Raw genomic sequence first — 25,084 nt, 5'->3', positions numbered from 1 at the left:
ATTTCAAAGGAAGGAAATGGCAAAACCACCTCTTGAGTATTCCTCTTGTTTTGTTGTTTGCTGTAAGATCTGTAATTTTTCCTATTATTATTATTTTTTTTTAAAAAAAAAGCTTTAATAAAAACATTAAATCATTTATAATGCAGGAATCAAGAATGAATGAATGAATGAATGAATGAATGAAATACCAAGAAGAAATGCACAACAGTAGCATGTTGAGCTATTGTACGAAGGGAATGAGAGAAGAAAATAATTTGAATATACATCAGGGATAACAAGAAAGGAGAAACAAAAAACAGATGAACTGTCCATCTTTCACTGAGTCTCTGTGTTCTGCATGGATCTTCCAACAACACCATGAGGTTCCTGATGCTTTTTCTGACGCTTGTCTAAATTAGGCTTCTCATGGACCCATTTTCCAAAACCAGGATTAATTCCATTGTAGAATAATGTTTCTTTCAGTATCATGTCCTGTAATAGTAGGAAAAATACTAAATATCAAAGACTAAATACCATGAAAATAAGGAAAATTTCAGAATGCATACCCCTCATTGCAAGATCCCAGTAAGTGTATTCTCTTGAGAATTTAAGAAACTAGAAGCTCACTTTCTACATTTTTTATTCATGCTGCTTTAATGAGAGACTGCAATTAACTTACTCCTCCCCCCCCCAAAAAAATAATGTTTCCCATTTGAAGCAATCAGTGCAACAATTAACTATATCCCAAAATAACTGTTTCAGAGGAAAACCTCACAGTTCTCTGCCAACAAAGAGGCCTGTGACCTCACTGGAATGGAGACATACTGGACTGCAAAAGAGGGATCCCTGTTGAGATGCAAATAGACTTTAAATTTCCTGAACTTTGAAAATCTCCTTATTGCTGCATGGCCAGAAGGAGGAGGAACCTACCTACACAAAATATATCTTCCCCAGTATACCATCTTTACTAAAGACTGAAACAACATGCGGGCATCTGACTAACATCTCCAATTGTTTTTTCTTTCTTTCTCCTGTTTGGTTTGTAACATCTTGCCTGATGAAGAAGCCCATGGAACTTTGAAAGCTTGCAATAAGTATATTGTGCATTTCAGTTGGCCAATAAAGGACACTGATGGAGATGAATTTTGAGTTTGGGATGAATGAAGCAAACTAACTGGTAATCTGGAAGGAAAAGCAGGGCTCAGAATGTGGTGCTGAGGATTCCTATTTTTCTCCCATGGAAGATTCCCATTGGGGTTTGGTCTCTGGAAGGTTTCTTGAGGAGTTCAGTGTGGTTCTGAGAACGTTCTGATGCAAGACTGGCACAATATATTGCATTATCTGAAATGGATTGAACTTGCTCACTCTCCTTCCCTTTCCCCATTACTTGTTGATTCTTTTTGTGTTTTGCTGCAAACAGCAGAAATGCAGACACTCCTAGGCAAGGGGTGGATTGGTTAAGAATATTTTTTGTACACACGCATCCAATTCCCCATTCCCCAGCAAAACATTTTGGATTAGTTTTCAGCCAACTTGGTGTGCTGCATCATCCTGTGAGACAATGGGGGTAAATATGACCCATAGATCTGCCACATTTCCACACACTTGTCCTACAGCCATCTCATATCTGAGAATCTATTGTTAGAGTGAGGCAATGTGGCCTAGCCTGGCCAGGACTTGTGCCTCTGCACTGGATGAGAAATGTGCATTTATCTACCTGAGATCTAGGACAAACATTTCTGTCTCATGAGGGAGCTGGGGCTTTTCTTTAGCCTATTTATTTCAAAATAGAGGTATCTTTCTGTGGACTTGGGGTATATAACATCAGTATACTTATGGCATTCAGTCACATTTCACTGATCCCTGTGAGGCAGCTGACCTGAATTGTCTAGAACCAGTATTGGAATGAAAAGAATGAATAAAAAGAAACCCAAATAAGAAAATGATGAGGGCTGTAGGTGGTATCTCAAAATGAAGTCCTCAGAAATTACCTAGTTTTATTGCAGTTGCAAGAACTTTTGACAATAGCCCAGTTGATCACAAACATGAAGTGTTATCCAGCATGACACATGCATGGGGATGATTTGCATCTTGCTGAAGATTATTAAAACAATCCAACATATACTTGGGCCTCAAGCAATTTGGGTTTTATCCGTAAAAATTGGGGTTATGGCCAAATCCTAATGTGAACAAAGCTGATTTGGAATGATTTAGGTCATATTTGCCCAGTTCCACTCCAGAGTAGTTTAGCATGGTCTGAAGCAATCTGAATGGATCTTGGGATCCAGGTAAAAGATAGTTTTCCCCACCTCAGTGGCATCACCATATGCATCCGAGGAAAAAGACAATTGTCTACAAAAGCTCATACTGCCAAATTCTTTCTTTATTTAGTCTCAAAGATGATACAAGATCTCTCTGCAGTGTGTGGCCTGCACCAAGTGACACTATCAGAGGAGGTGACACCAGGCAGCAGTGATGTGTCCTAATGTCTCTCCCCCTGAAAAAAAAGAGTGTCATTCCTTTTGGGGAATAAGGGCAGTGGTGAAGCCATGGACTTTTCTGTTGACTCTTTTTTCCAATTGTCCTTTTGGAGAGAAGTGGGCTTGAGGATGGAAGTATTTTGCAATTAAAATAACCTCTTATTCATAGTACTTGATAGGGGACTAGAAGGCACATACACATACAATGGAGAGGGAAAGTTAGTATTTTCAGGTCTCACTGAAACTGTTGGAATAAGGGTCAAGCTAGAGGTGATTTGGGAGTTTTGGGATCAGAACTAGGGACTACGGATGGAAAGAATATTAAAAATATTTACAAAACAGTCAAAAACATATTTTTCAAGTATTGAGAAACCTGTTGGGAAAAATACTGGACTAATGAGTTTCCCTGAAGTTTGGAACTTGGTGTGAAAAATCCATATATTGTTCTTTTGCACACAAAAAAGAAGTATTTTCTTCAAAAGACTCCCCTCCCCCCAAAAAGAGCATTTTCTGCTCTTTCCTGTACAAAAAATACTGTTTCCTTTGCAAAACAACCATGTGCAAATTTTGCATAGAATACATCATGAATTGTGATTAGGCTTCAAAAATTGAGTGGTTTTTGAAGACTCTCTTGCATTGGTAAGAAAATTGTTAGAATTGCTTATTAAATGTCATCACGAGCATCTCACAAACACACAGAGGGTGATAAAGGGAGCCATGGGGAAGGCAATGATGAGAGCCATGGGGAAACAACACAAGAGAAGGAGCTGGCATAGTCATCCTCACTCTTCCCATATCATGTGAGGACATGGTGCTTAAAAGGCGTTATTCAAAGTAAACATCAATGCTTTATCAAACTACACAGTTTTATTTGGATTGTACTATATAATATGTTTTATTCAGGGGCAGCCAGTGGATTCAATGCCACTGGAGCAGTGAATCCACCCTTGGTTTTATGGTTCCTTCTCCCATAGCTATTCCAGGTTGTGCGAATACTTCAGTGTCAAACCATTCAAAAATATGGTCCACAGTTAGATGGCTTCCATTCAGAACAGAGCAGCTGCAGAAGAAGAAGCTGTAAAACTGGGAGTGGATTTGCTAACCCCACAACAACAAATCTGCCAGCTGTCCCAGCTTTATTGTATATGCAAAACCCTCAGTAGGGCATTACAAACTTTATAGATAGGTAGGATGATACAAAGGGCTTTGTTTGTTTGCTTGCTTGTTTTAGCAGCTATCTTAAAAATAGAATAAAAACAACACATAGAATTTACTACTCAAATGGCTATTTCCACATGGAATCTGTTCCTAGGAAACTTATTGCACTGTGTAAAACTTATGAAAATTAATTTCCACCTTTCAACCTGCATTTCCAGATTTTCTCATAAAATACTGTATTTTATATCATTGTATTTGTATTTATTACATTGTATTGTATTTGCATTTAGTATTGCATTTATTATATATAAAATAATTATTCTTTTATTTTAGAAAGATAAGTCAGTCTTCAGAGCAATTGTTATACAATTGGACCTTATTGTGCTTCCTTGAAATTGCAAGTGTGCTGTCTTCCTCTGCATTGTATGATGTGTCAGAGAATGCTCCATGGATTAAAGGTTTCTCCTGCCATGAAGTACATGAAAGCTAGCCACAGAGGAATTATTGGTTTCTCTGGGGAAGCTAAAAGAATGAGTTATAATATGAGCCATAGTTTGAGGGGAAAACTGAAATTTGACTGTGATGGAATGGGGAAAGCTAATAGAAGAAAGTCTGTAGAAGGCTGAAAAGCTGTTTGTGCCTTGGTGTTTATATCAATTCTAGCATTGATTTCTTTGTAACGTGCACATGTATACTGTGCAATGTAATATTCCTGTGTTTTGAATGAAGATGTCTGCAGGCACCCAACTTTTGAGAATTTTTTGTCTGCTCAAACAAAGTTACTGTTCAAAAGACATTGGCTGGCATCCTGTTCAGTATTTATGAAACCATAAACTGGATAAACTGAATCTTTTGGGATTCACATGTATGGTCATTATTAACTTAATATAATTCTCTTGAACCTTTTAAGTCAGGAAGCACCTTACCAGAAGAGTTTCTGAAATATTGCAGAGTGTAATGCTAGGAAATTAGGACTGCAGTACTTTACTTTTCGCAGAGTACATTTAGACAAGCAGTTTTGGCAGGACCCCAAGGGATCCCGCTAGCTGCCTGTCTCAATATACCCTGTGGTCATCATTTCCCGATGCCTTGGAAACCCTTAAGTTGGGATGCTGCCTAGCTTTAGAGGCAGGGTTTTGAAGGGTGACACTGTCAGAAGTCACTATGACAACAGAGGTCTGTCACTGTAGCCATGTCTGACAATGCAGGACCCCAGCCACTATGTTTTGCCTTTTTAGGCAAAATGTTGGAATTTGTGGGGGGGAAACATTGAAAAGGGGGGGGGGGATGGCTGGTGTTTTGCTCAAAGATGAAAAAATCCCATGATGGATTACTCCCTCCCTGCAATGTAGAGACATCCTTCCTCACTGGGGGGGGGGGAGCAACAAGGTTTGTGAGTATCATTTATATCCCTATTAAGGCTTCTCCTTCCACTTTCAAGACTTGGAGGACTACAAGAAGATGTCTGTCAACTCCATCGACACAAGCATTCCATTTCTCCATGAAACTTATCTCAGTGAAGGGCACATGAGCATCACTGCCCTTTTTCCATGACATTCTTTCAATTATCAGGGAAAATGTGGCAAAAATATGGCACTTTTGTGAGTGGAGAATTTCAAGTCATTTATTTTTTGAAAGATGGATGGGCATCTCCCTGTCTCTCATACACACAAATAGAGGATGCCATAAACCAAACAAAAGCTGGAAACCTATATCAGCTTATACTTAATTTATGCACATTCACTGAAGAAACAAATCAAAAGTGCCACAGTGGCAGCAAGGGCAGCTTTTTGTGGGCTCGAAAAGGAGCGGCCTTTTGCTGCTTCTTTTTGAGTCAGCAAACTGCCAGATTGGGGTTGTGGTGGGCAGCTCAAAGGGGTGGCGGCAAGCCACTCCAAAGGGGCTGTCTGTTCAGCCCCTTGGTCATGATCATGAATATGAAACAGTTATTGTTAGGCAATTGTTTTGTATTCACAAATAATATTTCATAATGGCTTTGATACTATTTGACATGATCATAACTCCCTCCCCATTTTACTGGGTATCAACTGCATGAGGACAAAGAGAACCATTCTTCCAATGATCAGATCATGGATCAATGATGCTTCCATCAGGTTTTGTAGGGTCAGGCTAGGAGAAGTTACTTAAATTAACTACTTAATTAAGTACAAACTGATATGGGATTCTTCCCAAAATATATTTGCAGTTACTAAACATAAGTAAGATGTATCTGAAAAGATTTAAGATGTTCAAACTTTCATGTACACTATTTTGATTACAGAATATTTTTATTTAAATTTTACATAACAACTGCATCCCATTCCACTAGATATTGTCCTAGCCAAGCTTTTCACAATGGTGTCCATTATTTTATTACCTTTTTGTGCTTCCATTCTTTTTCTGTTTCCTTTTTTATATATGCAAGTTTGAGATCATCCTGCAAAGAAGCAGAACAATGGTGAATGGTTTAAACCCAATGTTTTTTCAATTATTTAGTCTTTGGTGGCCTAACTTCAAGAACTACCTAATTTTATAATCCCTCCAAGACTTCATGATTTAATTTATATGCTTTTACATAAAATACCTCATTTCTAAACAACTTGTCATGGAATATTATCACTGCAGGACACATTGGAGTTGAATAAATGTTCTCTAATAATAAGAAGAATGTCCCTCACATAAGAAGGTTATTATCAAAACACAGACATATGTTTCTCTCAGAACCACCCAGCTTTGTTGAACAACTGTCTTTTTCACTCACTCAATCAGATAGAAAGGCAGGGATGGAGGCAGAAAGCCAAGTTTACTCTTCATCTATAGAAGGCTGTGTCCTGTACTGAGATGTAGACATGTATAGAGTAAGAAGTTAATGAGTAGATTAATTATCGACCTAAATTAAACATTTTTCTTACTAAGTCTCCCCCCCCCCCTACAAAAAAAAAAATCTATGGATGAGAGTGTATTTTTAGAAGAATTTGTCTATTTAAAACAAATAAAACACTCTAGCTGTTGACTGTGATGAATATAACTGATCTGATTATAGGAGACATTACACACACATGCACACACATATATTGTAAGGAAATACATGAGGGCCCATTCTTGGATTAACAGAGAGCATAATGTAATAGGCCAATTTAAGTAACTGCACAGATGATATTTACAGAAGCCAAAAGGAATGTAATTTTACTCTGTAAAATCCCTTTTGAGAGGAGGACATCTATGTAAAGCCAAACTAACTACTCACTACACCCCTGATGTTCAGCTCTAAGAAATGTGCTGTGTCCCTGGCTGACAAGAAGAAAATGCACGTAGCTTCCAGATTGCCATACAATATTAGGGGTGAACACTGTTGCTAGGGAACTAGCCGTGGCTAGGAGTCAGAAAGTGACAAGTGAGAAAAGATGAAAGCTGAGGGAAAGCAGAAACTTGCAGGGTCAAATGCTTTACAGACAACAGTTAAAGCTACTTTAAAAAACAAACATGATTTCAGAGTCAAAAAAGCAAAAAAATTACTTAAAGAAGAAAAGTTGTGCAAAATTTTGAAACAGTTCATATATGTGAATGCAGTTTCCAATCACAATTATATGTTCTTTAAAAAACAGTATAAAATAATATCTATGGAGGAGAAACATAAGAGAGCATCACAATTTCTTTAAACTGAGAATGAAGAAGCTGCAGCCAATATCCAACTCATAGTACTTAGTGACTAGATTGAAAACATCCTGCTCCAACACAAGGAACCTCTGCATAAAAACATAACCCCATGAGATCACAAAATGTTTCATTGGGATCTTGAGCAGAATTGAGGGCACCTGAAATCCTATAAGAGTGAAGCAGCATCAACTCACATTGATTTTGGAAGGGAAATAATGCAGTTTGCTTTGAGCTAATCTAAAACCAAGCCTCAGCTCAGTATATAATAGTTTTCTCTATTTTAAAATGTGGCATAAAATCAAGCACTGGAGAGGATAAATGGACAGCCAGTGAAGGAAAAAATTGTAAGAGTGAAACAAAAATGTAAAGATTGTATTTAAAACAAAACTAGTAGGTGAAGAAGAGACTTACATTTAAATATGTCAAATGGCAACAACAGATGTCTCCTATTAACAATTATTTATTAAAATCTCCTGGAACACAGAGCAAGAACATCTGACTCTAAAGAAACACAACTACTTGACTGAACAAATTTCCCTTGGTTTAGTCATATAGGTCTAGGCTTATTCTTGCCTCTAAAAAGATGATGCAGGCTTTGACTAGATTCTGCCTTAAACTTAAAGCTAGCATAGGTTGCTAGCAAAGAGGCCTTCTGGGCTTGCCTCCTAAAGAGTGAATACACAACATTTACAAAAAATGATACTATGAAGTCATGGTCACTGTGCTATAGGTGCAATTTGGAAATGAATAATGAATTTCTAGAATTGGAAGAGGTGACAAGGGCTAAATAATTGGGCCTGACTTTTTGCTATGAAACAAGGGCGGAATACAGACCACCCCTTTGGGGCAACATGCACCCACCCCTTTCCCCGACAGATCGGGGACTCAGCTGTCACAGTGGCAGCCCCAGAGGCCCCAATCCACCGCTTTTCCTGGCCTTGGGGAAGCAGCAAAATGCCGCTTCCCCACGGCCTGGAAAGGGGTGTCCTTGGGGCTTCATGCGCCAAGGACACCCTGACAGTGGTGGGGAAAGGGAGAAAGGGGCAACTCAGCCCCTTTCTCTTTGTAGCGCTGGCGTGGCTGTTTAAAGGCCGCGCCAGCGATATGCACGGCTGAAGAAGTTCCTTCTGGTGCCACTGAAAGGGCACCACAAGCGCCCTGCAGCGGTGCCAGGATGTCATGTTCGCGCCGCATCGTTTGGCTGCGGCATGGCCATGACGTCATAATGGCGGCGCCCATGTAGAAAGGGCGCCGCCATTACAACGTACTAGGGTTGCAGGATGTCTGGGAAGAATGCCCTGAGGCAACCCTAGTACGTATCTAGGCTGGCACTGGATACTGCCAAGAATATACATCCCTAGTCATTGCATGCTGATACAGTAGTAACAAGCAAGCTTAAAGTGCATATAGTTGTCAAGTTAGAAGCATCCTAGGATGGGATTTCATGGTCAAACCCTGAGTCCTCGGGGAAATCCTTGGTAAAATTACATAGGGCAGACCCAGACAATGTCATATGGGTGGTCCCTGGTGATCCTATGCAATATTAATAATGCAAAATTGAGTATCAGCCACAGTTGCCCAAAGTATTTTATTTTTTTCAAACCCCACAAATTTTAAATTATGACAGTTTTCTCCTGTTAGAGATTAAGGGGGAAAGATGATGTTTAGCCAGGAGGTCTGGCTAGGGGGGAAGGAGGGAAAGATAGGACCAGCAGCCTACAGGACCATGGTGGAGATGAAGAGTTAGAGCATGTGGCAGTTGGTGAGAAGCGATATCAAAAGGGAGCTTTCAAATATGTGACCATCCTTAAACTTTGTGAGATTTCCCAAGATTTGGCTGGTAGGTTGGTGTTGCACTGCCAGTCTGTTTTCTTTCATCAGACATTGCAAGACAAAAGGTTGAACAGGCAAGAGGGAAGAGCAGGCCTGATATACTGCCACTGTTGTATTCACACATGAGAGACTGAGGAAGAGGAAGAGGAGGAGGTGACCGAGGTGCAACTGAGGCAGATGCCACTGGCCAGCTGGCTGCTGCATAAACAATAAGTCTAATATCAAAAAATAGGTATTGGGGTTGCTAGGGATGTCAGCCAAAATAAATGTGGGTGTTAGCCCCAAAGGGTTTAGGAACCACTGCCCTAGAGTATCTATGGCAGTAAATCCAAATCAGCCCACAACAGCCTGCAGTGTGGTTTGTGTTTGTTTGTTTCTTTTTTAAAAAAAACAACAACACACCAAATCTTTTCAATCCTGAGATTTCTTCTGACACCCTGGAGGCAAGGGAAAGATCATGAGGGTCAGTGCCAGGCCTGAGCTCTGGAAACCCTGAATATACAGAAGCACTGCCACAACATTGTCTAAGTGGTCATTAAATGTTCTCAAGGAATCTGTCCTGAAGGTGTCAAAAGCCACTACTGAACTGGCTGGCTGGTAAGAAATTGCATATAAATTAAAAGAAAACATATGATCTTTAAGATAATCATAGCCAATATGTTCTGAATAGACAGTTAACGTAATTTGTGTAGCATTTCTGCTCTTAATATATGCATGACCCAGAAGAAGTGTGTGGCTTCATATATTATGTTTTTTCCCCTGAATTGCCACTTAAAAGAAAAATTATTCGGGGTTAATAAACACATGGTTCCCTTCCAGCATTCATAAAACTAATGAAGAAAATTGAGTGAGAGGAAAGTAATATCAATTACACACACACACACACACACATTTCCACATTGAAATTATGTTAATAAAAATGTGTAGCAGAATCCAATGTGAAAATTAAAATACTACCAACCAAAGATTATTTCTAGCAATTTAGCAGCACCATGTAAGACCATTCCTAGTGGTCACAAAGGCAACTAAAGCAATTCCAAACCAGCTGCAATTTTTTAAAACAACTAAAATGATATTACTGTATACAAATGCAAGGCAATATATGCTATAAAAATGGGCATGGGAAAAGAAAATGTGATGTGGTATGAAATGATATATTCAAAGAGACAAAGACCATAATCCAAAGGATGGTCAAATTACTTTGCATTCTGAGGCGTCCTGAGTTTTATATTCAATGATGCTGAAGAGGACATGAAGCCCTGTGACTTGACCCTCTCAATCAAAGTCAGTACTTCATAAATCCAAAGATATAGCCATGTTAGTCTACATCAGTATGTAAAGGGGTATTATAGCAAAAAGTATTGTAGTGCCTTTCAGAGAAAGAAAGAAAGAAGTTGGTAGCATAACCCTTTGTAGACTGCCTCCTGTGATGCATGAAGTGAAGTGTCCAGGCACAATCCTTTATAAGCAGGCAATGTGAATAGTAACAAATATGGTTATGTGGTGACACGTTCTGGTCTAATTATGGTCATCAGAGGACACAGACAGGAGAAAGAATGTTGCTTAAAGCCAAGGTGAGCAAATAACCACATAGATGTTGGTGGGTGTTGGAATGTAGTGTGATGCTGGCTGGTAACCAGAAAGCAGATGTGATTAATTGATCAAGAAAATTTGGGGAGTTAACTAGCATTATGATGTGTGTAGTGTGCTGGGAAACCATTGTATATAGCACTGTATATGGCATGTTTATGAAAGTTTGTTCCTGGACACTTCACTTCATACATCTGAGGAAGTAGACTGAAGTCTACAAAAGCTTATGTTACCAACTTCTTTCTTTCTCTCAGGCCCGTTACAGACGGGCACCCTAGTACGTGCTCGGCATGTACTAGGGTTTGAAAGGGGCATCCTTTCCGGACGCCCATAAGCCTAGTATGCGCCGAGCGCGTACAAAATGGCGGCACTTGTTCTACATGGGCGCCACCATTTTGACGTTGTGGACACCTAGCGTCCACATAGCGCATGGCGGAAATGACGCCGTGAGTGCACCATTGGCGCCTTGCAGCATCATTTCCACAACGCAAAAAGAAGCCGCTTTTAGCAGCTTCTTTTTGCTCTGCGAGGGAGCCCCGCAGTATGGAAGCTGAGGCTCTCTCGCGGAGCAAGTGGAGGAGCTGGCAGACTGCCCTTTTCGAGCAGTCTGTAAAGGGGCTCAGTGAGTCTCAAATGCTGGTCCAAAAGTCTCTCAACTCAGCTTTGCAAGAGATGGAAAGGGAACAACAGCTCCAGAGAGCCCTTTGCTGTAAACAGAATACTACTAGGCCTTTTTAATATCCCAGATGCTATGCCTTCCATCCTAAATGCATTAATAAGATATCAATAAAACAAAACAAAAAAAAATCAATCTAGTTATCAACATACTGGGGGGGGGGAATCAGCATCTTATCAACCATCTAACCCCAGCTTTCTTCCATATTATGTTACTTAAAATGCTGCCCTGTAACTTATAGTACCCTGAAATTGCTTAATGAAATAAGGATTTTTATTTATATATTCATTTTATTTAATGTATATCCTGCCTTTCTCTCTGCACAAGACTCAAAGCAGCTTCTCAAAAGCCTTCATTAAAAATAGAGCAAAGTCAACACTCATGGCTATACATAGATATAGATATTTCTTACATGGCTTCACTTTGTTACACAAGTTTGTGAATTGTAAACACATTTGTGAATTAACATAGGAATAGGGTGTTTCTTGTTTCATGATAAGAGCAAAAGTATGCTAATGAACAGTTTATATTTTACTCATTGAATGCCCTGCCTGTATTTATATTAAAATATTAGTTATTTATGTAATTCCTAATTACATATGGACTTGTAATCTGTAATTATTCCATTCAGAATGATTTTTACTTTAATAATAATATAAATAAAATATTTATTTCTAGCCCGCCTTTCCAATAATCAAGGCGGATTACATACACATGCCAGTACAGCATACCAATACAATATAAGACACAATAAAAACAGCAAAAACTTTACATTAAAAATTGCAGTAGCAATTACAAATTACAAAATCTAGCTAGCTCGAAATACTACAACAAAAACAGTAAGAAAGGGGAGGGCTACATCGGGGAGAGCTAGGGAAAAGCCTGTTGAAACAGGTAAGTTTTTAACTCCTTCTTGAACTGGTCAAGAAAGGTGGCCGAGCGGAGCGCACTGGGAAGCGAGTTCCAGAGCTTTGGGGCTGAGATAGAGAAGGCCCTCTGCGTTGTCATGGCATATTTTGAGTCTAGAACTCTCAAGAGTTGCTTCCCGGCCGATCTGAGAGCGCGGGGCGGATTATATGGAGAGCGACGGTCCTCCAAGTACCCTGGGCCCAAGCCATTTAGGGCTTTATAGGTAATAACCAACACCTTGTATTGTGCCCGGAAGCGAATACATTTTAATAATACGTTTTTATTAGGATATATATACAATAGAGAAGCAAAGCCTATCAAATAAATTAGCAAGTGGGTATATTTTATGAAAAATTTCAAGGGATCAGTCTGAAGCAAATGAAGACAATGTATGGAGGCTACTGAATTCTGTACACCTGTGTCTATTCCCAGATGTCTTCTAGGAATGGTAGCAGAGAGAGTTGTTTACCAGAATGGAAAAATAGTTTGCTGCTAGTGATTTCTCAAACAAGGCATACTGGGAGCATCAGTGGAGGTCATGGATGTACAGGATCTAAACCGACTCATTTCCCAGGCATGCAACTCAACATGGCCTATATTATGCTTGCTCTAGTGCAGGTGTAGTTAATACTTCTCCATTTATCACAATCCATTCCCTGGCCTTCTGCTAGACCACAGAGAGGAAGCAGGACATTAGATTTGATAATTTATTCACCATCATGGATTCTCTCACACATAAACACACCATATCATTAGGCGTATGCTGGGACTAAGTGTATCTTATCTGTGTTTTAAATTAAACTAGAAATCTATTCATGTAGGGAGTGATACAAATATTTTTATAATGGTTTCATTAAAATGTCATAATTTCATATCCTAACTGTGTCATCTTTCCAGCCCACATAAATATAAGCCAGCCCAGCCCTAAATTTAATGGCATCAGTTTATTGGCACATTTGCGATAATTAATTCCCTCCTTATTTTCAAGCTAGATTTCAAAACATTACATGATTCTCTAGCTACAGAGATGCATGTCCTTTAGAGGATGCAATGTACACATTTTGAGCTCCATCCAAGGCCACTGGGGTTGTGAGGGTGTGTTTTTCCAGCTCTGACCACTCCTTTGTTCTTCAGTAACATCTGCATTTGTAACCAGGGAAACTTTCATTAAATCAGAAAATCTTTTTTTTCCCTGAGAATGGATTCCAAAATAGATGAAAAAATATATATAATGAGGTCATTGGAAGCATATTTATCTGTTTTGAAAGAAATATTGCTAACATCATCCTAACTGGAGGGTATGTTAGTCCAGCAGATGTTAATAGTTACAAGGCTACTTTTCTATAGCTTCCAATATTAATTAGTTATATTGTCAACGTTGCCTCCCAACCCAAGCTTGGATTTACAAATTTCAATGACTTATAATGCCAACCCAAAACACAAATTGAACATTATGGCCCCGAGTGTTCTTTCTCAGTTTGGATTTTATTTCTATCCAGAAAGGTCATTTCATTCTCACTGTTATCCTTCACAAAGGAAGGAGACATGCTGGATTCCACGGAAACATCTTCTTTGAATTGCAAATGGACATTAAATTTCCTTGAATTGGAAAATCTACCAGTGACCACATGGCCAAAGGGGGGAGGTGCCACCCTGCAGATGGTCCTCCCTACCATCTGAATTAAGGGGCTGTACAGAGTTTGTACAGAGACCAGAGTTTGAATTATTATTATTATTATTAACCTTTATTTATGAAGCGCTGTAAATTTACACAGCGCTGTACATGCAGTCTTTTTAGTTAGACGGTTCCCTGCCCTCAGGCTTACAATCTAAAAAGACATGACACAGAAGGAGAAGGGAGTGGTGACGGGAAAGGGTAAGAGGTCCAGCAGTTCCTCTCAACCTCCGAGGCCTGGACCAAGGCAGATGGACTGAAGGGAGGGCTTGGCTTCAAAATGGAAGGTTAATCATTATCCAGGGAAAATACATACTCACAAGTAGGATAATACATATACAGTACATAGCAATACAGGAAATGGATCGATAAACAGCCAACAACAGAACATCAGATAGTAAGCGACAATTATGCGATGCCTGGGAAGGCTTCTCTGAATAGGATGGTTTTCAACTCCGTTTTGAAGCTGGCCAAAGAAGTGATGGCTCTTGCTTGTGGAGGAAGAAGGTTCCAGGAGTGAGGGGCAGCAAGTGAAAAGGGGCGAATCTGGGATGGGGCAGAGGAAATCCTGGGCTGGGACAGGAACCCTTGACTACTAGAACGGAGGGCCCTGGTGGGAAGGTGAGGAGAAAGAAGGTCTGATAAGTAAGGAGGGGCCAGTCCATGGAGGGCTTTGAATGTCGACAGCAGGAGCTTATACTGAATGCGGAAAGGGAGAGGGAGCCAGTGAAGGGATGCCAACACAGGAGAGATGTGGTCAGAGCGGTGGGTGGAAGTGATAATGCGTGCAGCTGAATGCTGGACAGAGATTAAAGGACGGAGGTGAGAAAGAGGAAGCCCAGCCAGGAGGACATTACAGTAATCAAGTCGTGAGATCACTAGGGCATGGACCAGGATCTTGGCAGTAGAGGCGGAGAGATATGGTCAGATTTTGGCAATATTGTACAAAAAGAATCTACAAGCCTTGGCTGTGGTCTGGATCTGAGAAGACAGAGAAGAGTCAAAGATAAAGCCAAGACTGCGGGCTTGCTGGACTGGTTGAATGGAAATGTTGTCCACAGAGACAGAAAAGGAGTGTTGAAGGTTGGGCTTAGGAGGAAAGACAAGAAGCTCCGTCTTGGACATGTTGAGCTTCAAACGCCGATGGCGCATCCACTGTGAGACAGCTGTAAGGCAAGACGAGACTTGCTGTTCAAGCCTTGGAGAAAGGTCAGCGGCAGAAAGATACAGCTGGGTGTCATCGGCATACAGATGGTAGGAAAAACCAAAAGAGCTTATGAGTTTTCCTAAGGACAGTGTGTAGAGAGAAAACAGAAGGGGACCCAGAACAGAGCCCTGGGGAACTCGAACAGATAAGGGAACAGGAGAAGAAGTCAGACCCCTGCAACTACTGCAAAAGATCTGCCAGACAAGTAAGATCTAAACCAGTCGAGAACAGAGTCTGAGAACCCAAGGTCAGAGAGTATGTCAATTAGGAGACAGTGATCAACAGTGTCAAAGGCTGCAGACAAATCAAGAAGAATGAGAACAGAGTAAAGGCCATTAGCCTTGGCCTGTAAAAGGTCATTCGAGATCTTAGTGAGAGCTGTCTCTGTAGAATGCCTTGGGCGGAAACCAGACTGAAAGGGATCGAGAATGGAGTTGGCTTCAAGAAACTCAAGACAGCGCGAATAAACAACCCGTTCCAAAACCTTAGAAAGAAAGGGGAGAAGAGAAATCGGACGATAGCTAGACAAAGACGAGGGGTCAAGAGAAGGTTTTTTCAGAATTGGGGAAATGAGAGCATGTTTGAAGTCCGACGGGAAGGAGCCTGTAGAGAGAGAGAGATTGAAGGTATGGAGAAGCGAGGGCAGAAAGGAGGGAGCTATAGAGATTAGAAGACGAGTAGGAATAGGATCAAGAGGACAGGTAGCAGGTTTGGAAGAGTTCAGAAGTGTAGAGAGTTCATCCAAAGAGGCAGGAGGAAAGACAGAAAATTTGTTAGGCAAAGGCGATAGAAGATTAAGAGCAGAAGAAGAATCAGGAGGGACTATCTCAGAGCGAATGATGGTAATCTTATAGATGAAATAGTTAGCAAAGTCATTAGGAGAGAAAGATAAAGAGACAGGAGGAGAGGGAGGTTTAAGCAAAGTGTTGAAGGTGGAGAACAAATGCTGCAGGCACCTCTCATTGGCAGAGATCAATGATTTGTAATAATTCTGTTTTGCCATAGAGAGGGCGCATGAGAAGGAAGAAAGAACAAACTTGAAATGGATAAAATCAGCCCACTCTTTGGACTTTCTCCAAAGACGTTCGGCCACTCTAGAGCAGGACCGGAGAAACTTAATGTTGGGGGTAAGCCAGGGCTGAGGTCTAGTCTTGGAGGAAGAAGTGCGTACAGAGACAGGGGCAAAATGGTCAAGAGTTGAGGAAAGAGTGGAGTTAAATAAAGACATAGCTGAATCAGCAGAATCCCCGAGATTTAGGAAAGAGAGAGATGAATCCAGGGTCAGACCAAGATGGTTAGAGTCGACAGATTGAAGATCACGAAAAAGACGTTGAATAGTATGGCGAGGAGGAGGAGTATAAGTGAGAGCAAAGGAGATGAAATGATGGTCAGATAGTGGAAAGTCAAGTGCCAGGTAGTCAGAAATGGCACAGTTTGCAGCAAGAACTAGGTCAAGACAGTGACCAAGAGAATGAGTTGAAGAGTTGGAGTGTGGTTGGAGGCCAAAAGAAGCTAGCAGAGAGATAATCAGTCATAGACACCTACTGGGTAACTTTGGACAAGTCACACTCTCTCAGCCTCAGAGGAAAGCAAGGGCAAGGCTTCTCTAAACAAATTTTGCAAAGAATACCTTGTGATAGGTTCACCTTAAGACTGAAATAACTTGAGGTGGTATTTAACACCTGATAAGTTGTGTAAAATGTACAAAAATAGTAGTCGTTTATGTTGGAAATGCAGGTAGAAAACAGTTCAATTTTTCACATGTGGTGGACATGTATAAAAGTGAATATATATTGGAAGCAAATATATTTTGAAGTTTAAAATATTATAAACATTGATTTGAAATGTACACCAGATTTTTTTTTTTTTTTGGTTAAATATGTTGGAGGATGCAACAGAGAAAAACGTTGTTGTTGTTGTAATTATTATTATTAGTATAGTTTATTTCTATAGCACTGTAAATGTACACAGCACTGTACATACAGATCATCAATAAATAAACCCTGCCAATGGCGTACAATCTACAAAATACATATAAACAGTAGGTAGTAATATAAAATAGAATTAGTTTTAAAAAAGGCAACAAAACGTCAACATCCACTATCTTATCAAATATTAGATAAATATTCACACAGTGTCTGGGAACATTTCCCTGAACAGGGTGGTCTTCAATTCAGATTTAAAGTTGGCAAAATGTTATTCTATAAGTTATTTGCAGCGAGAATAATCTACAAAAGAAGTGGAAAACAAGTGAGATCCCTACAATTGATGAATGGACATTAAAACTTCTTGATCTACTCAAGATGGATAAACTAACGAAAGGATTGAGGAATGAGAACTCAAATAAATATAAAGAAGACTGGGAAGAAATAATAGACTACCGTCGATTAAATTGGGGGAAAATAATAACTATGGGGGTTAATTAGACTGTAAAAAGGGAGAATATTGATCAATACAAAGGATTCAGATATCAGGGTTGCACCCTCGCTTCTCTTTTTCTCTTTCTCTTTTTATAATTTTTACTAATTTCCTGTCATCTGTTTAGTTAAAGTAAATCCACAAGTTATTTATGTTTGAGGTAATGAAGAATGTTGAAGTATGTCAGAAGAAAAGAAGGTTTATTTTGTTTAATTAAAGATAACCAAAAATCTAGAGGAAAAATCAGCAGTAAGGAAGTAGTGAATGTACGAAAGACTGACGTAATCATATTTACTGTTTTGTTTTGTCAATGTATGTATGGATAAGAATGTGTGTAATGTTATATACATATAATGTTTGTTAATGTTTTTTAAAATGAATAAAAATTATTTTTAAAAAATGATTGAAATAAGTTGGAAATGACTTGAAGGCACAAACAGACAACAACAATAACAGCAACAAGGTTAATCTTAGGGTCAATATACATTGGAAACAACTTGAAGGCACACAATAACAGCCCAAAAGAATCAAGGGCAAAAAAGCACACCGTTTGCATACTTGTGGACAGTGAAGCTGGGTTAGCATGCATAACATAGATGTTCAGCCCACGCCAACACAACTGCCATGGCACTTGCTAATACACTCCTGGCATGTGTGCTTAGAGGGCCAAATATACAGGAGTATACAGGTACAATATCAGTGTTAGTGTAACAGACCATAAATTTCAGTAGTAGTAGGGAAAACTGATAGTTGGCAAGGGAAAATTTGGTAATAGAGCAAATCAGGGTAAGTATAGAGGCTTTTACAAAGAGATACAAAGTAGTAGACAGATGCAGGTTAGTTCCTGTCAAACTTTGGTGACAGGCTGCAATGTGATGTCCTCTAACAGTAAGTGTTCAGATACGATATCAGTATGTTTCTTATCTGCTAGAACATGATACACTTAATTTACATTTAAATCTTGCTAATAATTTTATTCTCAGCTAAAGTGTAATGACATTCAGAGTGAGGAAGTGTTAGAAGAAATCTTGAGAGCCATTGTGGTGATAATAGTTAAAATGCCATACTAGAGTGTAATATTCTACACATTATTTCATAGCATTATGGCTACCCTAGAGAATCCAGAGATCAATAGTTTGGTGAGGTGCTTAGAATTCTGTGCTAGATGTCTGTAGAATAGTAGTTATAGAGTGAATTATAGTTCTCTAATAGAGCTTCTAAGGACCACAGAATCCCTAGATTTCCTAGATGAGATCAAGCAGCTGTACAGATGAGATAACAACAGAACTGCTGCAATTTACAGAAACAGAATCAACTAAAATTTGAAAAAATGTGGAAAACAAAAAAATGGCCCACAGATTGGTAACAATCACTATAAATTCATATCCTCCCAAAAGGAGACACAAAAGATTGTGGTAACTACAGGATCATTGTATTAATTTTCCGTCCAAGCAAAGTAATGCTCAAAATTCTACTGGACAGACTCCTACCACATAAGGAGCAAGGAATCCCTGAGGTGCAAGCAAGGTTCAGGAAAGGAAGAAGTACTAGGGAGCACATTGCAAGCATACAATGCATAATGGAGTGCACCAGCAAATTCCAGAACAAAGTCAACATGTTCTTTATAGACTATAGCAGAGCCTTTGACTGCATAGATCATAAAAAAACCTATAGATTGATCTTAAAGAAATGGATGTACCATTACATTTGATTATCCTTGGGTGTAAACTGTACTCAAGACAGGAGGCTACCATTAGAACAGAATACAGAGAAACAGAATGGATCCTAGTTGGAAAGGAAGTAAAAACGGTTTGCATTCTATCACTCTACTTGTTTAATTTGTATGCAGAAAAGATCATCTGCAGAACAGGTTTAGAGCAAGGAGGAATGAAGATCGAAAGCAGGATCATCATCAGTCTAATATATGCAGATGACAACATACTATTTGCATAAAACAACAAAGATTTGGAGCAATTACTAAAGAAAGTTTAAGAAGAAAGAGCTAAAGCAGGATTAATGCTGAACATTAAGAAAACAAAAATAATGACCACAGAGGCATTACATAAATTCAATCAAGATGATGTGGAAATTGAAGTACAGTTAAAGATTTACCATATTTTGGATCAGTCATTGGTCAGAACAGAGATTGCAATCAAGAAATCAGATGAAGACTAGGACTGGGAAGGCAGTTACGAATGAACTGGACAAGATCTTAAAGTCCAAGATATAAAATTGAACACTAAAGTTAGGATCATCCAAGCCATCATATTTCCCATCATTATGTATGGATGTGAGAACTGGACAGTTTAGAAAGCTGATATGAAGAATCAACTTTCCATGGTCAGAAATACTAAAAAATAAAGGAGTTCAGGACGGATGGGAGTTTCTCAAAAGGGAGATACTGAAGGCACAATTTCAAACAGTTCCAGTGAGAAAGAAAAACGGGAGGTGTCTCAAGAAACCAGGATGGATGACTAAGGAACTTTCAACCGAGCTAAGTTTGAAACGGAACATGTATAAGAAATGGAAAAAGGGGGAAATCACAAAAAAGGAATTCAAAGAAATAGCAGGCATGTGTAGGGGTAAAGTCAGAAAAGCTAAAGCGCAGAACGAACTCAGGCTTGCTAGAGAGGTTAAGAACAATAAAAAGGGCTTTTTTGGATATGTCCGCAGCAAGAGGAAGAAGAAGGAAACAGTAGGGCCACTTCGTGGAGAAGATGGCAAAATGCTAACAGAAGACAGAGAAAAGGCAGAATTACTCAACACCTTCTTTGCCTCAGTCTTCTCAGAAAAAGAAAAGGGTGCTCAACCTGAGGATAATGGAGCAGAGGACAGAATAGGGGAATTTCAGCACAGAATAAGTAAAGAGATAGTAGAGGAACACCTTGTTAATCTAAATGAATTTAAGTCTCCGGGACCAGATGAACTCCATCCAAGGGTATTAAAAGAACTGGCAAATGTAATATCGGAGCCATTGGCAATAATCTTTGAAAACTCCTGGAAAACAGGAGAGATCCCAGCAGACTGGAGGAGGGCAAATGTTGTCCCCATCTTCAAAAAGGGGAAGAAAGAGGATCCCAACAATTATCGTCCAGTTAGTCTGACATCAGTACTAGGAAAGATTCTGGAGCAGATCATTAAACAGAGAGTCTGTGAACATCTAGAAGGCAATGCCATAATCACAAAAAGTCAACATGGGTTTCAGAGAAACAAGTCATGCCAGACAAACCTAATCTCTTTCTTTGATAAAATTACCAGCTTGGTAGATGAAGGGAATGCTGTGGATATACACTGGTGCCTCGGGATACGAAATGATCGGGTTACGAAATTTCCGGGATACGAAAAAGTTGGATTGGCAAAAACTGTTTCGGGTTACGAAATATTTTTCGGGTTACGAAATTCATTTCGGAGCGAAATTCAAATGCTGCAAAGTGCAGCTATAGGCTTTCCAGCGCTAACGGAAATTTTCGGGTTACGAAATTTTCGGGTTACGAAAGGAATGGCGGAACGAATTAATTTCGTAACCCGAGGCACCAGTGTAGTATATCTTGATTTCAGTAAGGCCCTTGACAAGGTTTCCCATGACATTCTTGCATACAAGGTTGTAAAATGTGGGCTAGACAAAGTAACTGTTAAATGGATCTGTAATTGGTTGACCGGCCGAACCCAAAGGGTGCTCAACAATGGCTCCTTTTCATCCTGGAGAGAAGTGACCAGTGGGGTCCCACAGGGCTCTGTCCTGGGCCCAGTGCTATTCAACATCTTTATCAATGACCTGGATGACAGAATTGGGAGCATACTTATCAAATTTGCAGATGACACCAAATTAGGAGGAATAGCTAATACCCCAGAGGACAGGATCAAGATTCAAAATGACCTGAATAGACTAGAAAGCTGGGCCAAAGCTAACAAAATGAAATTCAACACGGAGAAATGTAAGGTATTGCACTTAGGGCGGAAAAATAAAATGCACAGATATAGGATGGGTGACACCTGGCTGAATGAAACTACGTGTGAAAGGGATCTAGGAGTCCAAGTAGACCACAAGTTGAACATGAGTGAACAGTGTGATGCGGCAGCTAAAAAGGCCAATTCTATTTTAGGCTGCATCAATAGAAGTATAGTGTCTAGATCAAGAGAAGTAATAGTGCCACTGTATTCTGCTCTGGTCAGGCCCCACCTAGAATATTGTGTCCAGTTCTGGGCACCACAATTCAGAAAGGACATTGAGAAACTGGAGCGTGTCCAAAGGAGGGCGACAAAAATGGTGAAGGGTCTGGAAACCATGCCCTATGAGGAATGACTTAGGGAGCTGGGGATGTTTAGCCTGGAGAAAAGAAGGTTAAGAGGTGATATGATCGCCCTGTTTAAATATTTGAAGGGATGTCATATTGAGGAGGGAGGAAGCTTGTTTTCTGCTGCTCCAGAGAACAGGACCCGGAACAATGGATGCAAGCTACAGGAAAAGAGATTCCACCTGAACATTAGGAGGAACTTCCTGACAGTAAGGGCTGTTCGACAGTGGAATGCACTCCCTCGGAGGGTGATAGAGTCTCCTTCCTTGGAGGTCTTTAAACAGAGGCTGGATGGCCATCTGTCAGGGATGCTTTGATTTGGATTTCCTGCATGGCAGGGGGTTGGACTGGATGGCCCTAGTGGTCTCTTCCAACTCTATGATTCTATGATTCTATGATTCTATTATTCTAACTCATTTGAGATGTGGTGCTGGAGACAAGCAAAAAGACAAACAAATCGGTCCTAGAACACATCAAACTTCAACTCTCCCTAGAAACCAAGGATACTAAATTGAAGCTGTTATACTTTGGCCATATCATGGGAAGGCATGACACTAAAAATACAATAATGATAGGAAAGGTGGATGGCAGTAGAAAGAGAGCAGGACCACATACTAGATAGACAGATTCAAGGCTCACAGCCCTGAGGCTGCAGGAGCTGAAGACAGGGGATCTTGGAAGCGTCTCATTCAGGGAAGTCACCATTGGCCAGAATTAACTTGAAAGCAGTTAACAAAAAAACACAGCAACAACAATTCACGGAAATGCAGGAACTGGTAGTTCAATTATCGAGTTTTTATACCAGTTGACTAATGCTTTAAAATATATATAATGGAATTTTCTGTAACAGAAAATATTACAGAAAGTTATGTGTTTTCATGTTTACCAGCTGATGCTAAATTTACTTTCTGTGCTGATAAAACAAAGAGAACCAGACAGGGTCATTTTATCATACAGTTCAAGTATTCTAGGATTGAACTAGTAACTATTTTTCTGTCACCATGTCAACATACTTTGCAAGACTACTGGACTAGAGAAAGAGAAGGCATTCACTACCATTTTCCTTTACATCCTGTTGCTGGTTCTTTCTTCCTTACTGGTTTTAGCCAAGGAACCTAATCTTTGCATGTTTTGCTGGAGGGTGTACCTCTGGTGAGCAGATGTTGTTATTTGGAAGTCAGTTCCATAGAAAACAATGACCACAATCCAACAGCTAGCTAGGTATCCTTCAAACCATTAATCTTATCTTGGGTGTACCTAACTCTGTACCAGAATATCAGATATTGTTGCCATTTTGCTTATTTAATTTGGAGTAAAAATCAAGTTACATTCAATATTGGATTTGGACAAAAAGGATTTTTCTTTAAAAAAAATGTTTCCAACTGGTTCATTGCAAACTTATTAATTCAGACATATGTATTGCTTTCTATTGCCTGCCATCAAGAGGAACATTAATAATAATAATAATAATAATAATAATAATAATAATAATAATAATAGATTTATTTCTAGCCCGCCCAATCATGAAGAATCCGGGCAGGTTACAACAATAAAATACAACAAATTACAATAGAGTTAAAAAATCAAACCCTAGACCTACCACCACCCCCCATTCCCAGTACTAAAACAGAATTAAACAGTAATAATATTAAAACATTAAAAACATTGAACGACCAAAAAATAGGCAGAAACATTGGTGGGGGAAAATAGACAGATGAGGGGACAAATATCTCTATATCTGGGGAGGGTAACTAGGTTGGAAAGGCCTGCCGGAAGAGATCCGTCTTGAGTGCTTTCTTAAAAGCTATCAGAGTGGAAATGTGACGGATCTCCTCCGGCAGGTCATTAACATAAATATTAGATGATTATTATTTTCTTAAAGTGTCTCACAACAAAATACAGAAGTTAAATATAATGAGAATACTTGTGGAAAAGATTAGGAATGGGAAGGGCAGCTATGAAGGAACTAGACAAGATCGTAAAGCAGAAAGATATGCAAATGAATACTAAGGTTAGAACTGTCCAAGGCATGGCATTCCCCATCACCAAGTATGGATGCAAGAGCTAATAGCAAAGAAAGCAGATAAGAGGAAAATCAACTCATTTGAAATGTGGTGCTGGGGGAAAGAACTGAGAATATTATGGATAGACAGAAAGACAAACAAATGGGTCTCTGAGCAAAAAAAAGCCAGAAATTTCCCTGGAAGCCAAGATAATCAAATTGAGGCTGTCATACTTTGGCCACATCATGAGAAGGCAAGACTCATTAGAAAAGACAATAATGCTAGGAAAGGTGGAAGACAGTAGAAAGAGAGGAAGACCACATTTATATTTAGTCATCCTCTCTTTCTTCTGCCCTCACCTTTGAATAGATGGACAAACTATATCAAGGAGGTCAGGGGGCTAAAATCACAGGACCAAAGCAGAACAGTAGAGGACAGGGTGTCTTACAGATATCTCATCCACAGGGGCGCCATGAGTCAAGATTGACTTGAGGGCATTATCAACAACAACAAACTGGTGAAATTATGAGAAATTCAATGAAAATGAGGCTGAGTAAATTTTCACATTCTTGTTCATGATCAGGAATATTTTTCTGAAGAAAAGATGTAAGCACTAGAAGCTAATTTAATTTTGACTAAAAATGGTTCTCATGTGAACTATGACGAGATTTCTTCTATATACCATTTATTGCAGGAATCGTAAGTAATGTACTTCTCCATAGAAGAAATAGCATCATGACCTTTTTAAAGTGTTTTTTTCTTTTTAGGTGTCTCCCTACATTATATGAAAGCTGAACAGTACAAATTCCATTTTACAAAAAACTAATGCTGCTAGATAATATCTTGAACTTGTAAGGGAGGATTTTCAAATGTCAAATGCCAAAATGACTACAACTAATCTTTAGCTAGATTTGGTTTGGTTTAATTTTATGGAATTTTCCCAGGCATAGAATGGTGTTATCATTACCACTTTCCCAGCCCCTCCCCAACTTTGCTGTTCACCTTCACCACGCTCTTTGGAATTTTTTACTTTGTGGTACATGGTAGCAGGGACAACAAGTAGGAGAGAAAAGAAGGGAGAGAGCCTTTCAACTCTCCCTAGAAACCAAGGATACTAAATTGAAGCTGTTATACTTTGGCCATATCATGGGAAGGCATGACACTAAAAATACAATAATGATAGGAAAGGTGGATGGCAGTAGAA

General features: G+C 39.5%; 1 protein-coding gene across 1 annotated transcript in view; it reads right to left on the bottom strand.

The window, feature by feature from the left end:
- Window positions 1-224: 224 nt before the first annotated feature.
- The window catches only part of CNBD1 (cyclic nucleotide binding domain containing 1), a 246,100-nt gene continuing 221,240 nt past the window's right edge, over window positions 225-25,084 (bottom strand). Inside the window, exons 13-14 of the mRNA XM_042464454.1 lie at window positions 5,995-6,054; window positions 225-471 (exon numbers count right to left, since the gene is read on the bottom strand). Coding sequence (XP_042320388.1) covers window positions 316-471; window positions 5,995-6,054 — 216 coding nt within the window. The 3' untranslated portion in view covers window positions 225-315. The remainder of the gene's footprint in view (window positions 472-5,994; window positions 6,055-25,084) is intronic.

The sequence above is a fragment of the Sceloporus undulatus genome, chromosome 4, assembly GCF_019175285.1.
Source record: "Sceloporus undulatus isolate JIND9_A2432 ecotype Alabama chromosome 4, SceUnd_v1.1, whole genome shotgun sequence".
Taxonomy (NCBI): domain Eukaryota; kingdom Metazoa; phylum Chordata; class Lepidosauria; order Squamata; family Phrynosomatidae; genus Sceloporus; species Sceloporus undulatus.
This window is presented reverse-complemented; position numbering and strand designations above follow the sequence as displayed.